Source organism: Xenopus laevis, chromosome 7L (assembly GCF_017654675.1).
Source record: "Xenopus laevis strain J_2021 chromosome 7L, Xenopus_laevis_v10.1, whole genome shotgun sequence".
Lineage (NCBI taxonomy): Eukaryota > Metazoa > Chordata > Amphibia > Anura > Pipidae > Xenopus > Xenopus laevis.
Window position 1 is genome coordinate 94,058,056 of NC_054383.1, and position 19,270 is coordinate 94,077,325.

At 40.9% G+C, this 19,270-nt stretch overlaps 1 protein-coding gene across 2 annotated transcripts in view; it reads left to right on the forward strand.

Annotated features, from left to right (window-relative positions):
* The first annotated feature begins 3,693 nt into the window (after positions 1 to 3,693).
* Positions 3,694 to 19,270, forward strand: part of morn1.L (MORN repeat containing 1 L homeolog) — a 192,628-nt gene continuing 177,051 nt past the window's right edge. Inside the window, exons 1-2 of one of the 2 annotated variants that reach the window (XM_018226002.2) lie at positions 3,694 to 3,839; positions 13,198 to 13,269. In XM_018226002.2, coding sequence (XP_018081491.1) covers positions 3,770 to 3,839; positions 13,198 to 13,269 — 142 coding nt within the window. In that variant the 5' untranslated portion in view covers positions 3,694 to 3,769. Of the gene's footprint in view, positions 3,840 to 5,827; positions 5,928 to 13,197; positions 13,270 to 19,270 lie in introns of those variants that run through there. The other variant, XM_041569349.1, reaches the window with a different exon arrangement.

Genomic DNA, 19,270 nt, shown 5'->3' on the forward strand with positions numbered 1-19,270 from the left:
GCCATGCATTACACAGGCGAACACATGACCATCTTGTATTTTTTATTTCAGATGCAGGAAACAGAGAGCTGGAGTGGGAGACCTGAAATACAATCATGGGCAGTGTAACAAGAGCTTGCCGGGCCCCCCTGCCAAAAATCTTGGAAGGGGCCCTGCGAGCATATAGTAACACTGACCCACCTCTCCTCCACCACCCCACCTCTTGCTTGTGTGCGTCCGCTCGATGTGGTGCACACGCGAAATTTTCTTTTCAGGGAGTGCCGGAGGGAGAGTTTTAATGCTGCAGATTGTGGGGTCTGCTTCCTCTATAGTTACACGCCTGCCTCCAGGTCCAGACTGAGAATTAAAATAGGCCCTGGCATTTCAGGTACACAGAGGCCCAATCAGCCCACATAGAGGCCCAAACAGCCCCCACCAGCCCACTAAATAGTGACTTTCAATGGGACCTTATAGCAGCCCCTCTGGCATTTGCCAGAACCCACAGATTGCCAGTCCGGGCCTGCCTGCCTCGGATTTTATCTGACCCACAAAATCTTGTCATGCAACACCACACAACAGCAAGAGATTTTGTTGGATCCTATAGCATCTGATCCCCCAAAGCTGTAATGTAAAGTTGGATAAGATAAAGTTTACCCATCAGATTTCTGTATCATTCCCGTTATATTTTGACTATATCTGACTTGCAGTTTGCAATCTGTCGAGCAGACGCCATCCTACAAAATCTTGTGTGTGGTTTAGTCCTAAGGAAATCAGTTGTAATAACTGGGATGGTTCCTAGCAAATTGCTGCCCTCCCATACCATTTAACTTTTTCCTTCTCCTTTAAGGACCCAGACAGACAGGGTGGGGCAGGGGGCCAGGGCCCACAAGGACTGCTGTCGCAGGGCCCCCCTCCAGGTTACCCTACTAAGCCACCCCCCCCCCTGCACGTGCGCACATGCACACATTTTGTATTTAGGGATGTCGCGGACTGTTCGCCGCGAACTAGTTCGCGCGAACATCGGGTGTTCGCGTCCGCCGAATGTTCGCGAACGTCGCACGACGTTCGCCAATTTGGGTTCGCCTTAGCTGGCGCTTATTTTTGCCCTCTCACCCCAGACCAGCAGATACATGGCAGCCAATCAGGAAGCTCTCCCTCCTGGACCACCCCCACACCCCCTGGACCACTCCCCTTCCATATATAAACTGAAGCCCTGCAGCGTTTTTTCATTCTGCCTGTGTGTGCTTGGAAGAGCTAGTGTAGGGAGAGAGCTGTTAGTGATTTGAGGGACAGTTGATAGTAACTTTGCTGGCTAGTAATCTACTTGATACTGCTCTGTATTGTAGGGACAGAACTCTGCAGGGATTTGAGGGACATTTTAGGTTAGGTAGCTTTGCTGGCTAGTAATCTACCTTCTACTGCAGTGCTCTGTATGTAGCTGCTGTGGGCACTGCTGCTGATCTCTCATCTGCTGACTGCTGCCTGTAACCCCATAGTCCTTGTAAGGACTGCTTTTATTTTCTTTTTTGTTTTTTTACTTTGCTACTATAAGAGCCCAGTGCTATTAGTCTAGCTGTGTTGGGGAGTGGGACTGGTGTGCTGCTCCTAGTAGTTCAGCACCAACCAGAGTAATTTTTTTTTTTTAATATACATATACATATTTTTTTATTTTACTTATCTTACTGTTCTTTAACGTGTCCAGTGCTGTTTGCTGTTCTTCATAGTAGTGCACCATTAGTAGTGCACTTGCAGGCATTATTTGCCCAGTGTGTTCTTCAAACAACTGCCAGCTAGCTGAGTGAGCTTGTTCACATTCTGTCTAAATATCAATAATAATACCGTCTCCAGAAACACCACCTGAGTGACGTTTTTCAAGCAGCAATAATATATTCCGTATCCACTGCTGTAGTGTATACGTTGACCTTGCAGGCATTGTTTCAATTTGTTTGCCCAGTGTGTTCTTCATTTTCAAACAACTGCCAGCTAGCTGTGTGAGCTTGTTCACATTCTGTCTAAATATCAATAATAATACCGTCTCCAGAAACACCACCTGAGTGACGTTTTTCAAGCAGCAATAATATATTCCGTATCCACTGCTGTAGTGTATACGTTGACCTTGCAGGCATTGTTTCAATTTGTTTGCCCAGTGTGTTCTTCATTTTCAAACAACTGCCAGCTAGCTGTGTGAGCTTGTTCACATTCTGTCTAAATATCAATAATAATACCGTCTCCAGAAACACCACCTGAGTGACGTTTTTCAAGCAGCAATAATATATTCCGTATCCACTACTGTATACGTTGCCCTTGCAGGCATTGTTTGCCCAGTCTTTAACCAAGTGCCACCTAGCTGTGTGAGCTTTTTCACATTCCGTGTCCAGAAACATCACCTGAGTGACGTAGTGTGATTTCTGCCCTTTACAGCACAAAACGCAGCGCTGTGTCAACAATGTATTTTTCAGAAACATTTTTGCCCTTGATCCCCCTCTGGCATGCCACTGTCCAGGTCGTTGCACCCTTTAAACAACTTTAAAATCATTTTTCTGGCCAGAAATGTCTTTTCTGGCTTTTAAAATTCGCCTTCCCATTGAAGTCTATGGGGTTCGCGACGTTCGCGAACCGTTCGCATTTTTGTCCGGAAGTTCGCGAACATGTTCGCGAACATTTTTTCCGACGTTCGCTACATCCCTATTTGTATTTGCCATAACCTGCCCAAAAAAGGGAGGTTGTAGCAGGAAGATTAGTTCAGGGAGCAGGTCTGGCGGGACCTACAAGACCCAGGGGCCCACAATTAAGCCAGAGACTGGTATATGAAGGACTGGTATAGGAGAGGGCTTGAATAGAAAGATCAGTAAAGCCTTACAGAACATTTGTTATTTAGACGGGGGTCAGTGACCCTCATTTGAATTGTGAAGAGTCAGAAGAAGAAGGCAAATGATTCAAAAAAGATTAAACAAATTAATGAAGACCAATTGAAAAGTTGCTTAGTAAATACAATTAGCGGAGCACTGAGGAAGCCGGTTTGAAATAGTAAAAAAGTGAAATGTATTTGAAGCACATTAAAATGTCCAAAATTACAGCAGCATACCAAAAAACTAAGCTGCCCGCTTGAAGCTTCTGATGAAGTGGCTGGGGGCCACAAAACGCCCCCACTTTTTTTTACCATTTTAAACCGGCTTCCTTGGTGTTCCACTAATTGTATCTATAAAGGAAATGGACTCACAGCATGGGATGGTGGTGGACATGTAGCACGCTGAAGCCTGTGGATGTCCGGTAAGTGCTCCCACTAAAACCTTTGTGCTGAAAAGTTGCTTAGAATTGACCATTCTACAACATATTATGGGAAGACATTTTCAGCAGATTTTTCTCCTAGGCTTGATTTACCATGGGCGACAAATTTGTTTTTATTGCCATTGCGCTAACTCAAGTCATTCATTCAGAACTCAGATTTGGTGCATTTCCCATGGCCATCTGTGTGTCTGGCATTAGCAAGAGGAGGCAGCCCTGCCAGAAGTGATGTGACCACTGGAAGTAAAGGGCAATAAGGTACAAATAAGGCGAGAATGGATGAATATCCTTCTGATGTGAGAGAATAATTAGCTGTCAGTGTATGCCAGGCACCTATGTATAAAATCACTGTTTCCCACAGGCAAGGACAATCCCGGCCCGGGGGAGGAGAAAACTTTCATAAACTGTGAGTCTATCGCCATGTGATAATCGTCTGACTGCTGCCAAGGCCCGCCCCTTAGTTACGGCTCGCGTTTGGGTTTCTATGTAAACAGCTCGAGTAGACATGGCGGCCCCCTGCAAAATAAGAACCTCTCAGCATTATACGGGCGGAATAAAGAAGCAGCTTCGCGATGGTAATAAACTCGGGGAATAACTGGGTTTGGGGTGATTGACATAAATCGCAGTTTATAGTCGCTTCTTTCCCATACATTGATAGTACTTGCTGTAGTTGTATTGGCTACATACTGGGTGGGTACCTGTTATCATTATTTGGCAAAACAATCTGTAGTCAAGTTTTATTTATTAGTGGTCCAGGAGTAATTCTGTGCAATAGAGGTCACCAGTCAGCACATGCTTTAATTTATATAGTGCCATTCACTCACTTAACCCCACAGCAGCACCATTATTGCAGCCCCCCCAAGGGAATAAGTATTTTTTCATATAAATAAATTGAACTGGTTACCAATCAGTGCCCCACTGTGCCCCTATACCTCTTAACAGCTCCCCCCCCAAGCAGCTGTAGCATTCATGTGCGTTATGTGTTAACGGGGTGGTTCACCTTTTATTATGTTATAGAACGACCAATTCTAAGCAACTTTTCAATTGGTTTTCATTATTTATGTTTCATAGTTTTATAGTTATTTGTCTTTTTCTTCTGCTTTCAAATGTGCGTCGCTGTCCCCTACTAAAAAAAAACCAAATGCTCTGTAAGGCTATAAATGTATTGTTATTGTTACTTTTTATTACTGATCCTTCTATTCAGGCCTCTCCTATTCATATTCCAGTCTCTTATTCAAATCAATGCATGGTTACCAAGCTAATTTGGGCCCTAGTTACCAGATTGCTTAAAATGCAAATTGAAGAGCTTCTGAATGAAAAGCTAAATAACTCAAAAACCTTCAGTAATAAAAAATGAAAACCAATTGCAAATTATCTCAGAATATCACTCTCTACATCCTACTAAAAGTTACCTCAAAGGTGAACAACCCTTTTAAGCGTTATGAATATGTAAGTCAAACACAACCTGCTGCAATGCCTAGCTAAGGGCAGGCAAGAGCTTTATTAGTGAAGCAGGAACATCCACTGCACCTAAGGACACATGACTAAGGTTGTCAGATTTTGTGGGGCAGCCTCTGGGTGACTACAGAGACACCCTAAGGGGCTAAATCTGGTGGTGGAGCTGACGGGTAGACCGTGTACCTCACTCTCCTTGTCTCCTATAAGTACATGCACAGACTATCCTGAACGGGATGGGGAGGAGGTCTGGTGCCAGACATAGCGCCAGCACTGCTCCTGATACGTTCCTGCTCAGTTATTTTGCTTGACATGACAGAAGTGATTGAACTGAGCAGGGAGCTCCAGGAGAAGCTTCCTTCTTCAGTAAATTATAATAGGATTACAAACAAGCAGTTGGTAACTATTTAACTGGGACCATGACTTGGTCGTACCATGAATACAGTGTCATTGTCATCTCAGATCAAAGCATTACTCCTTATATCATCACATTTGACATTTAAAAAAAAATATTGTGAATTGCAATTGAAGTGCTCAGAGGATCCCTCTGAATATTAGTTATGTTATGCATTAAGGGTGGGTATATGTCCCCTTTAATTTAGCTCATAATAAAAGATGTCATTTTTCCAAACAAATAATGAAAAATAATATCTGTAAACATTCGTAGAGCAATAAAGAACCTATGCCTGTGACTTTTAGGGATCATTACCCTAGGGATTTTGTGGATAAGATGTGGAATAAATAGTTTTCTGTAGTTGTGAATTTAACTGAACTTTCAAAAAAATGAGAGAGAGTGGGGGGTGGAATTCTGGGTATAGTTACGGCCACTAGTTTGAAAACCCATCTCTTCTATTTAAGACTTTTGTAGTATTTTTTTGTATCTTGCCTGACAAAGAGGCATTGTGCTCTGAAAGCTTGCAGTGTATTTTTATTGTTAGCCAATATAGGTGTCACTTCTACAATACTTTTTGTATTTGTTTGTTTTTATTTGAAGTATTTTTAGTGTACTTCATTAAAAAGCCACAGAGTGGCAGCATTGATCCAGTGGTTTTACTTTGGTACCTTGATCAAATGAACATATGAAAGCAAATAAACAGACGTGTAGCTAAAATTATGAATCTTAAGAGAAACTGAACTCTTTAATATTGAAGTAGCTTTTTCACAACCAGGGCAAGCTTTGCTGATGGGACCAGCATTCCAGATTACAGGTATTTAAGAATAAACGGAGTAAACACTGTTACATTTGAGATCATATATGCTGACATTTAGGAGTTTAATATAAAAATTATTTTTTTACTGTATTCAGTGTCTCACATGTGTCAGTGTATACTGCTCCATATGCTGTAATTATCTTTAGTCTCACTGTGTGGCCTTGTTTTGCACTTGCTCAGTTGTCTGCAGCAGGAAAAAAAATGTATTGAAGCATCATAATAATTAGGGGTTAGAGCAACCAATAAGATGGTAGCAGTTTCTGGTTACCTGTTTAAAAGAAAACATTTTATTGATTGCTATGGGTTGCTTCACCTGGGCAAACTTTGTAGGGGGTCATTCAAAATGTTCCATACAGTGTGCAACGTGCAGAAAAAAAAAAGACTGCAATTGGCTATTTTATGTGCACACTGTGTGGGGCAATTGAAGAATTTCTGCAGGCCTATGCCCCATAGGCGCCACCACCTACTCTGTATGTCCTTTAGATGTGCAGAGTTTGCAAGTGAGGGAGTGTCAACACAGGCAGTACGGATAGGTTTGGTGCACCTTCTGATGCTGCAGACCTGGGACACTAAGATGACCCTAGATGAGCACTATGGGGCTTTGTGTCCCTCTGCACTCCAGCACTTGCGCCCACAGGTAAAGTAAATTTACCCCTTTTGCCTTTTATTATATATAGGGTTTAGGAACAGTAACACCAAAAAATGAAAGTGCTTTAAAGTAATGAAAATATCATGTAGTGTTGCCCTGCAGTGGTAAAACTGATCTGTTTGCTTCAGAAACACTACTATAGTTCATATAAACAAGCTGTTGTGGAGCAATGGTGGAAATTGAAAAAAGGCTATATGGCACATAGTGGATAAAAGATAACACTATTATGTTCTACAGAGCTTATCTGCTGTGTAAACTGAGCCTTTTCTCCTTTGAATAGCTGCCCCCATTGTTACACAGCAGCTTATTTATATAAATAATAGTAGTGTTTGTGAAGCAAACACTGCAGTTTTACCAGTGCAGGGCAACACTACATTTTTATTACTTTAAAACACTTTAATTTTTTGATGTTACCGTTCCTTTAAAATCTCAATAAGCTAAATGAAGAATAATAATGTCTAGTTATGAAAATGGAGCTTGGTGGGTTCTTTGCAGTGACAATGCCACATTAAAACCACCAGTCAGTCTAAATGGAATCCTGTAGCTGTCCCCAATTCAGTCTTTGGCAAAGAACTCAAAACAACAACCCACACAGTGATAACCTGAAACTGCAACTGCTCATGTGATCTTATTTATTACAGTCTGTTTATAGCTAGGATTTGTAACCTGTGGTGCCTCGAGTTCAAGAAGAAGCCATAGTTGGAAATCATAGGCATAGAATTAATAGCTACATATTTTTTCTTGGAGACTGGAAAAAACTTTGCTACAAAGGCATATGTCAACATATGTATAGACAATGATTTCAACCGTAGGGGCATAAACACAAATCTGGTGTTAAAAGGGAGTAAAATTATAGTTTTCTCCAGAAAATTATTTGACAAAAAACTTAGAATTGTCTGAATGACCATTTCATTTTTCCACTGTACTCCAAAATGTATTTTTTTACGTCAAAAAGTTTAAGTAATGCAGATTTGCCAGTGTAACTCCATCTTTTAGAATATAATTTTATTATTAACTTTATAATACTTTATCTTTATTATTAACTTCAGCAAAAGGGATTTTATACAGGTATGGGATCTGTTATCTGGAAACCCGTTATCAGATTTCATTCTGAAAACTCATTTAGGGGGTTATTTATCAAAGGACGAGTTGTTTTTTCAACAAAATATGGAAATACCTGAATCAAATACAAAAAATTTATTGTGTGACATGGCTTGTATCAGAAGGCAGGGGAGCATTTAGAAAGGTATTCTGTACACTTTGTCCTTTGAGGCTTGCTGGTGCGTTATCTTCTTAAAGGGGTTGTTCATCTTTAAACTTTTAGGGGGTTATTTATCAAAGTCCGAATTTATCTCAGTATTTTCTGAAAAAACTCTGACCAAATTCGCACAGGTTTTTTGCGCTTATTTATTAATATACTTTCCCAAAAGTTTGTACAAAAAAATCAGAAAAAATCAGATTTTCACGATTTTTTCTGATTTTTCATATGATTTTCACAATTTTTTCAGATTTTTCACAGAAAAACTTTTGCCCGAAAACTTCGGGGTGTTGCCAAAAACCCAGCGCACATCAAAAAATCATTGGGACTTCTCCCATTGACTTATATGCAACCTTGACAGGTCTGAAATGCCAGATTTTCAGATTCTGACTTTTCCATCCTTGGGGTTTAATAAATTCTGAAAAATTTGTGATTTTTTAAAAGTCGGATTTTATAAAAAAGAAAAATTGCATTCGGAGTTTAGTAAATAACCCCCTTAGTATGATGTAGAAAGTGATATTCTGGGACATTTTTGCAGTCATTACTTGGGGTTTTTGAGTTTTTTAGTTTTTTATTCAGAAGCTCTTAGCTTATAGTTTCAGCAATCTGGTTGTTAGGGTCCAAATTACCCTAGCAACCATGCATTGATTTGAAAAAGAGACTGGAATATGAATAGGCTAGGCCCTCAATCAGGTCTGGACTGAGAATTAGAATAGGCCCTGGCATTTCAGGTACACAGAGGCCCAATCAGCCCACACAGAAGCCCAAACAGCCCCCACCAGCCCACTAAATACTGACTTTCTATGGCACCTTATAGCAGCCCCTCTGGCATTTGCCAGAACCCAAAGATTGCCAGTCCGGGCCTGCCCTCAATATAAAGATGAGTAATAAAAAGTAGCAATAGCAATGAATTTGTAGCCTAACAAAGATTTTGTTTTTTAGATGGGGTCAGAGTCAGAAGAAAAGGTAAATAATTAAAAACTATAAAAAAAATTAGGGATGCACCGAATCCAGGATTCGGTTCGGGATTCTGCAAGGATTCTGCCTTTTTCAGCAGGATTCGGATTCGGCTGAATCCTTCTGCCCGGCTGAACCGAATCCAAACCCAAATTAGGGGCGGGGAGGGAAATCATGTTACTTTTTGTTACAAAACAAGGAAGTAAAAATGTTTTCCCCTTCCCACCCCTAATTTGCATATGCAGATTAGCATTCGTTCAGTATTCGGCCGAATCTTTCGAGAAGAATTCGGGGCTTTGGCCGAATCCAAAATAGTGGATTCGTGCATCCCTAAAAAAAATAATGAAGACCAATTGAAATGTTGCTTAGAACTGGCCGCTCTATAACATATTAAAAGTTAACTTAAAGGTGAAACACCACTTTAGCATCATGAGCTGCAAAAGTAAAGGCAGCAGCCCCGGCAAGTTCCATTAAAGATTGATGTCCGCGCACAACTTTTGTCCATTTTAGTGCAATGGAGGTTTTAAAGTTTAAGCCAATTCATTAACAAACACAAGTGCAACATGCAAAGTGTGAAAATTTTAATTCTGACTGGCAAATTAATAAGATCAAGCTACATGCTCAACATTATTATGTCATATGTCTTTTATAGTGAAAATTCGTTAGAAAAACACAATTCGCTCTTTAGTAAATGTGCCCCTTAGTATGTTATAAATGTATTTAACTTTTAGGATGTTATATAATGGCGAATTCTAAGAAGCTTTTCAATTGTGCTTAATTTTTTATAGTTTTTTTCAATTATTTGCCTTCTTCTGAATCTTTCCAGCTTTGAAATGGGGGTCAGCAACTAGAGAAAAATACACTATAAGGTTACAATTGTATTGTTATTGCTACTTTTTTATTACTCATCTTTCTGTTCAGGCCCTCTTCTATTCAAATTCCAGTCTCTTATTCAAATCAGTAAATGTCTGCTAGGGTAATTTGGACCATAGCAACTAGATTGCTAAAACTAAAAAACCTGCGGAATTGGGGAAAAAAAAGCTAAAAGCCAAAAGCTAAATAATTAACTAAAAAACCCCACAAATAATACAATTGAAAATAGTCTCAGAATATCACTTTCAACATCACACTAAAAGGTGAACAACTCCTTTTTTCTTGTTATTGAACCTTATTGAAGGGTGAAGTTAACAAGAACATAAGAAAAGGCAATATACCTAGAAATTTCTGCAATTTATTTTATCTGTTCTTGTATTTTTAATCATCTGAAGAGTTTTTTTGGCTGAAAATTGCCCTCTGGTATTTAGTTGTACAGGCTTACACATTAGGACTCATTGCAACCTTTGGAAAAGGGTGCAAAGTGCAAAAACCAGACAAAGTCCACCCTGGTTTTTGCAATTTTCACCCTGGCCCATGCTTAGCACCCATAGGTTGTTGTGCTTTAAAATGGAGTGCAAAAACCTGCACTGCTCTGTTGAATATGGTGCTGCCTGCATTCAGCACTGTTGTAGACATGAGGGGCATGATGCAGGAAATAACTAGGCATCCCCCATCCCTCCTCTAACTTTAGGGAGTACTGGTGGGTGAATAGTGGGTTCATTATGTGCTTATGGTAAGTGTTAATTACAGATTACACCTTCAGTGCTGCACTGAAGCCCCCTGCTATAAGTAGTCTTTAACTAAGCTGTGAAAGGTGCAATTTTGCTTAGTGCTCTAGCACTTGTGGCCGGGGATTTCATAAATGAGCCATCATGTACCATTAGTCTAAAAAGCAAACAGTGCTGCAGCTTGCAGTAAATGTGCTACAAGGAACCAAGTGGGGCAGAATAAGTAAATATTCATTACATATACAGTAAATGGTATAAATAAAAAGAATTACACTGAGGCTTTTTTTTTCTCTAGTACAAACCTAAAAGTTTATGTTGAAAATACTTTTTAAACATAAAAGCACATTAAGGCATATTTTGCCAATCGATATGACACCCAACTGCACTGCATAAAGATTTTAACCAGCAGACCATCTATTTATTTTTCTTTCCAATATCAAAAGAACATTGTGACTGTACTCTGGTGCCATGTACCCATGCCGATTTTTGTTTGAATAACTAATTATAACATTAACAGATTGTGCCAAACTAAACTTCACACGGCAGCTGTAACATTGTTTTAGCTAAATCCAAAAGAAATATTTATGACTCACTGAGCATATTGTCTGCTGAGCTCCACGGAATCTTGCGAATTCTGATTTGCATGTACCTGCTTACAGAGGCTGACTTCACTTTAATATCTACCAACTTGTCATCTGATACACTGACTTAAAACAAAAAATAACCTTTCAGGACAGCATGATGCAAACATTCATTCTTTATTTTGGCAAGATGGAAAGCTGATATTTTCTTAAAAAAACTTTTTATAAATGGAGATAAAACATGCACTTCTTTTGCATATGTGATGAAATGGAACTATAACCTACCCTGTGTGAAACACTTAACCCAAGGGAAGCATTCACTATATTTTTCTAGATATGTTCAGTAAAATAAAGTACACAGTAGATGAGTCTTATTTATCTTCATTCTTGTGCTTGGAGAACCACTATTTGTACTGTTCAAATGATTATTGAGTTCTAAAACCATATATAATACATTTATAGATCTTTTTATGTTTTATTCCTCTATAAAAAAAAGTTCCAATCAACATCCCATTCAGCTTTCTTATTGCATGATTCTTAATCCCCCCTTTCAAGATTTGACTGGGCAAGAGGCAAGTGTGCTTTTGTCAAATAGGGCGAACGCAGACAGTACTGTATTCATAGGAATGAAAACAGGTCCAGACTGATATTCAAAATAGATCCTTGTCTGCATAATGATCTAATCATTGTTTGCCACCTGCCCTAACCTTGTCTTCCCAACAGGCTCTTAATTTTGTGTTGCTTTCCCTGAACTTTTGCCTGCCTAACAAACTAGTCATTGTCTGCCCCCTACTCTGATCTATTGTCTGCCTAACAAACTTGTCATCATCTGCCGCTTGCCCTGACCTTGGGTTTGCTTATCTGCTGCCTGCTCTTACCTTATGTCTACCTAACACATTTGTTGTTATCTTCTGTCTGCCCTGACATTATGGGGTATATTTATCAAAGAGTGAAGTTAATAGTGAAGTTTTGCCACTAGAGTGAAATTCCGCCACTCTCCATTCATTTCTATGGGATTTTTATAGGCGTATTTATCAAAGGGTGAACTTTCACTTTCACCCATTGATAAATACGCCTTTCAAAATCACATAGCAATGAATTGAGAGCTGTGGAATTTCACTCTAGTGGCAGAACTTCACTCTTTGATAAATTTACCCCTATGTCTGCCAAACATACTTGTCATTATCTGCCACCTGCCCTGACCTTAGATCTGCCTAACTGACTTGTCATTATCTGCTGCATGCCCTGAACTTATGTCTGCTAACTGACTTGTCATTGTTTGCTGCATGCCCTGAACTTATGTCTGCCTAACAGAATTGTCATTATCTACCATTTGCCCCGACCTTATGTTGGCCTTACAGACTTGCCGTTATCTGCCGCCAGCTCTGACCTTATGCCTGCCTTACAGACTTGTCGTTATATGCTGCCCTGACCATATGTCTGCCTAAGAACATTGTTATCTGATGCTTGCCCTGCTTAACGGACTTATAATTGTCTGCAACCCCACCTGACCTCTTGTCTGCCTATTGGACTTGTCGTTGTGTGCCACCTTGCCTGACCTCATGCCTGCAGACTTTTGATTATCCACCACCTGCTCTCATGTTTTGTCTGCCTAAAGAACTTGTCATCGTCTGGAGCAAAGTATCCAGTATGCATCTGATCTATAAAGGCATTTGAATTTACATTGGAAAGTGATATGGATATGCATGGAACCTTTTGCTGTTTTACAGATGCCTGAAGGAAATTATTGTTTTCCTGTTGGTATCTAAAATAGTACATTTATTTATAAAGTGATAAAGTCAGTCTGAATTTCTGCTGTAGTTGACAAACAGGAAAGTATATTTCACAGTTACTAGGTCAATGATGCTTTAATATGTATTTACCTGTGAATATTATCTTATGATCTTTCATCTATAAGCTTCTTTTATTTCATTTTTTCTTGGCCTTCAAAACAACATGACTCTATTATAAAAACTATTTATTGATTAATCTTTCTGTTCTGTATTGAAAAACATATAATTGGATGTACATTGGGAATATGACCTGCTTGTTATTGTGTGTATCTGATTTTAGACCTCTCCATACATTTATGAAGATGAAAATGTCAATTCTATGCAGTGCATAATTATGACCAGTATTTATCTGAATCCCAATAAGTAATAAGTAATAACACTACAAAAAAGAAAGAAATACAAAATAAATGTTTTCTTTTTTTCAGGTTATGGACTTTACGTTTATGCAAATTCATTTTTCCGGTATGAAGGCCAGTGGAAATCTGGTAAAAAACATGGTAAGAAAGGGACGTATTAATATTCTTTCAATTAATATAAATTGATGGTCTCGGGTTTTAAAAACATTTTCCAAATTAGGGAATAATTGGTTTATGAAAACACACCATCATTCACAGATTTTTAAGTACAGGATCCGTTATCCGGAAACCTGTTATCCAGATATCTCCGAAATACGAAACATTTTATCTTGATAATCCAAATATTTAAAAATTATTTCCTTTTTCTCTGTAATAATAAAACAGTCCCAACTATTTTGGATAACAGGTCCCATACCTTTATTAAGAATAATTCAGTAGTTCTTAAAACTGCCCTTAGGTTTACCAGCAGTACATGTTTGGTGCATATTCTCAGTAAGTGAATGGGGGTTTTCTGAGTTTCCCTTGGAATGTATAAAACAGCAAATATATGAAGGAAAAAATCCAGGTGTCGCTTGGATTCACCTGCCTGCATAAATAATGGTGCATGTGCGGCTCTAAAAATATTGTCTCTATTTCGGAATGCTGATTGTTTAGAGAGATCAGTGCACGAGTGTGATAAGAAGTGTGAGAGTTGTGCCAATGACTTGCATTTGGCCACTTTTTATGAATCCTCTCGTTACCAATTTATTTGTAAGCCACTCCTCCAATTCAGTTATTTATCTTTCATGTGCTTTTGGAAATCCAATATTTAAGGCAGCGCTACCTTTAAAAAAATTGCTAAAAATAATATAGGAATAGCAGTTTTTGTAAATTAACTATAGCAAAATTTTCAATAATATATACAGGTATAGGATCCCTTATCCAGAAACCCGATATCCAGAAAGCTCCAAATTACTGAATGGCTGTCTCCCATAGACTCCATTTTATCCAAATAATCCAATTTTTTAAAAATGATTTCCTTTTTTTCTGTGTAATAATAAAACAGTAGCTTGTACTTGATCCCAACTAAGAAATAATTAATCCGTATTAGAAGCAAAACCAGCCTATTGGGTTTATTTAATGTTTAAATGCATTTCTAGTAGACTTAAGGCATGAAGACCCAAATAACAGAAAGATCCGTTATCCGGAAAACCCCAGGTCCCGAGCATACTGGATAACAGGTCCCATACCTGTACCATTGTACCTAACTGGTATACAACCACCCCCCCCAACAGACCAGATTACTCTTACTTATCACTACTACAGAGGCTTCCCACACTTGCTAATGTCATGTTACTGCCTGATTGACCAACAGGCTTTGCTCCGTGTTTTATCTTACACAGTTTCATTGACTAAACTTGCACATATTAGATGCAACATTCCCTCTGAGCTGTAAACTGTAAGAAAATAAGTATAACAATCAAATTAAAATCAACACATGAAATTAAAAGTTAATGCAGTGTGCACTTAGAGCTTTCAAACAAGTATGATGCATAATTTCATTGTTGCCTGGATCCACCCATATGGCGCGCACATGTTTAACACATAATACATTGTTCTAAAATCATGCAAAAACAACACAAAGCCTGCAAAAAATTAGTGGGAACTTTGATTGTTACTTGGATAGAGCAGGGATCTCTTTTAAATCATGAACTCTGACACTTTATTTATCTGTTTCAGACTCAGTGTAGAAATTATCCTTTCCTGTGTCTGTAAAGCTCTATATACCCTCATGTCTCTATAAAAATAAATATATACATTAACCCAGTCTAGATTAAAATATTTACATTAAACATAGCACAGGAAAGGGTGGCAAGGGAATGTACCATCGTGATTCATTGTTGAAATTAGTATTGTATTAGTATTGGGTGCAATCCATATATCCATCTGCCTTGTGTGCCTAGGCTCAAAAGTCTGACAGTTGTGGGAACTTGTTGCGAACTGTGTATATAACATCTATAATATGGTTTTCAGATCCTTCTACAACTCATGGGATTTGCAAACACAGATCAACTTTCTGAAACTATGAAACTGCAAATAGAGATTATGGGCCTCATGTACTAACAATTAAATACGTTCACTTCAAAATGTTTTTTCCCTACAATGAAGTTTTTTTCCTCATTGAATTCAAGTTGGCATGAAGTTTTGTGCCCACCATGAGGTGTAAGCGAACTTTAACACCGACACGAAGCTTATATGCCTTCAAAATGCACTTCCTTTCACAACTGCAAAAATAAAGTACACTGGCACAATGTGGAAATGCAACTCTGCTATTGTCACATGGTCTATGGCAGGTGTAAAATGCCTTGTAATATGGCAGCAGAGTTCAATCTACAGATTTCACTGGTAGTACTAGAAATAGTTCAGTATTAAAATAAAAATTGGGTTAACAGATAGGCTATGTGAAATAAAAATGTTTCTAATATAGTTAGTTAGACAAAAATGTAATGTATAAAGGCTGGAGTGAGAGGATGTCTAACATAATAGCGAGAATTCTACTTCCTCTCTAACCTCTTAGTCAGCAATAAAGAGGCCCACCTGGGTCATGACTGTTCAGTTAGTTTGCTTTTGATCCTTAGCATGCAGGTCAGATTGAAACACAAACTAATCAAACAGTTAAATTGCATATGGCCCCCTTCAAGTCACTGATTGATTACTGACCGGTAACAGGTCAGAGAGCTGCAAAAGAGGAAGTAGTATTCTGGCTATTATGTTAGGCATCCGTCCATTATACCCTTTAATTTTTTGACTAACTATATTGAATTTTTTTAAAAAAAATGTACATAACCTATTTACCCAGTTTTATTTTTACATGGAACATGTTCTTGAAGAGTAGCGTACATTGGTAGCCATCTGTAGTACATGTAGCATACTGCCCTTTCAAATAAAGCAAGAAAAAAGTGTAGAGACCCTGAGATTTGGGTGTATTTATCTCAGGCATTCCTCTTTAGTATTTGGACACCTAAGGGTCCTTTAGTTAACTAAAGGCAGCTATGTCCCTTGCTGGGTCCAAATAAGTTCATGGAGATTGTCCACTAGATGGCACTGTTTGATAATATAAAAGGGTTTAGCACCATGAGGTCTGGGTCTGTCCTGGGACTTTGCCTCGCTGAGAGGTACTACAGGTCCAAGCCTGCCGGGAAAGTTAGTTAAGTGTAAGATAGTGATAGTAATACAGTAATAGTCGCTCTAGGAGTGAAAGTCAGCACAGGGTAGCTAGTGAGCAGATGTGGCTCCAACGAGGAGAAATAGTGGGGTTAGGACCCCGTGGTATTTGAACCACTAGTGCAGGGACTACAGTGGGTGAGTTGAGGACCAGATAGGATACCAAGACCCAAGATCCCAGGCTGAATACAGTGGGTGAGGTGAGGATCAAGTCCGGTGCCAAGATACAAGACCCCAGGCTGAGAAACCCATGCCTTAGTGTTCAACCATAAAGGATAGTGCCAGTGAGAGTGGTAACTATTTCCCAAGTCTATTGTTACTGATCTATATTGATTTCTACTCCGTCTGTTGCATCTTCTACCCCCCTGGAGGGAATATTGTTGTTGGACGCTACTCTATAACTGCCAGTGAACATCAAAGTACTGTAACCCATGATCTTGCCGGTGCTCTGTTAATAAACCAGTTATAATTTACTGCAAAGGACTTGTCTGGCTGAATCTACTGCTGCATTTATCCACACCAGGTACCGGGAGTTGCAGGGAGTTGCCTGGGTACACTGGGGGTCGGGGGCACATTAATAGCAGTGTTAGCCTGGTCACACATAGCTCTAATCCACAGCAAAAGTACACTCAAGGGTGTGCTACATTTGGGGGCTCGTCCGGGATTTCTTTATTGAACACATTGCTGTGAGAGAAAAGTGTGACAGGCGCTGCAGTGCCGGACCAGAGAGGAAAAAGGCATCTTGGCCTAGCGCAGCTTGCAGCCTGAATTCCGACCGCCCTAAATTTACTGTTGCCTGAAGGAGAGGGCTGACTGGAAAGTTGTGTGCCCACCTTTCCAGATTGGTGGGGAGAACCAATCAGGATCGTGTAAATTGGCGCCAGAGAAAGGCACGAAACAAGTGTGAGTGACGTGGCCCTAATTGTCTGCAGTACCACCCTGTTTAGCCCAACCTCCTCTGACACCAGGAGGTGGGGTATTAGCCAATCTGACGTGCAGAATTCGGCGCCAAAAGGGAGCAGGGAGGAGCCCCTGTTAGACTGACGTCATGGCGGCCATTTTGCGAATGAGTGCGAGAGTAGCTGGCCAGAGGAGAAGACGTGTGCAGCGAGCCTTGCAGTTGAAACTTCAACGAGTGTCAGAAGGGTCCAGTATGTCTGACAGTGATCAGGGTAGCTTCCGATCTACCTCAGCAATGCTGTCGATTGGCGTGCTGAAAGACACGAGCCGCCGCTATACCTGGGGTGGAGTGTTTGCTCAAAAGGTGAGCGACTCGGGTGATTCAGTGATGGTCCCCGTCTGCGGCCGATGTCGACATGAAGCTTACCCAGCCTTCCATGATGTTAGGGGTCGATGTCCACATTGCCAGCAAAGGTGCTGGATCGGACCTTATGTGGATGACAAGGTTCAAGGATCACCCCAGGCTGTTCTAGGACTGATCGCCCTCATGGCCAATGAGGAGCGCTACTTTACAGAGGGTGCAAGTCAGTCCGAATCGACAGATCCAGAGGCGGCTAACCCTCACCGAGAGCTGGCAGTGAGAACCGCCCTCCTGACGATCACCGACCGTCCAGAGGAAGAGACCCCCCTGGAGGGCAGCACCCCGCATGTTCATGCAGTGACGGAGGCCTCCGTCCCACCTGAAACGGCACCAGTTCTGCCCGCGGCTGCGGAGAGCGTCATGGTGCCATTGAAAAGCAAACCGGAGGAAGGGCCTAAGCAGGAGATCCATTCCAGAGGTTCCCAGGAAGCGGAGGATGCCACCCGCGAGGAACGACGCCCACCTTCCCGCCGCTCCAACCGCCCAGAGGGGGTAAGTGTTAATATCCCCAGCCGGGGTCCCCAAGAGCCACCCGTGAGGGAAGGACCCCCCCCATACCCCGAGGCTAGCAGCAAAGAGGGATGGGCCCGCAAGGGAGCAGATATGCCAAGCAGAGGGGTCACTCAGGGTGTGTCAATCGGCAAGGAGGGAACAGTGGATGAGGCGGAAGATGATGGAGCCACCGACCGGCCTCTGTTCAAATTGCCCCATAGTTTCTGGGCCCCTAAGAAAATTACCCGGGCTGAAGAGAAGCACTTCTGGGTAGTACCCGGCCGAGCCAATCCTGAGATCTTCTGCAGGGTTTCCCGGGTACAGCGGGTCATAAACTTCCGTGTGTACAGGAAATGGGGGTATTATATGCCCTACGCACCGCTGTGGGTTTACGAGCAGGTGGAGGAAAATCTGGATGAGTGGGTGGTGGAGGAGATTGTGGCGAAAGAAAAGACAATTGGAAATACTCTCTCCCACCCTGATCAAGCCAGGCGTGCAGCTGCCTGGAGCTTTGTGCGGTCCCTGGAGAATGAGTGGTGGTGGGGACACACCATTTTGCGCCATGCTGTCCACAGCTTTGGAAAGAAAAACCCTGCGCCACGTTATTTCAGCGTGGATGTTCCACTTCCAGAAGGGGGCACTGTGGAGAAGCCGCACCCAAAATACTACATTAGCTACGAGGACACTAAGATGCGGTTCACCTACATGATCTAAACCGGCATCTGTGGGACTTATCATTGTAGCCGCGTGCTAGGAGTCACACCCAGGAGGGTGCTGTTTTCTGTTGTGGGGGGCAGGGTGAAGTAACCACCCCCAGTAAAAAAGTTAAAGTTGACCACTGGAGGTCTTTTGTTGCATTTCTATTTTTTTCCCAAGTGACTTCAAGGAATGGAGTTTTATTTTTGTTATTAACCTCTGGGTTGAGACACTTCGAGTTGGGGACGCTTCCCCTGGAGTCAGGACTCATAAAGAAAAGAGATTCAGGTTTGATCTGCAGCATGACTGAAACCATGTTGGACTCTGTAGTGGGTTCTTTATTTTTAGCCACTCTAGGGGTGAATCGCACCCACCTGGAAGGAGGACTTTGGCAAACAACCCAGAGACTGTAAATAGTTAAGGGACACT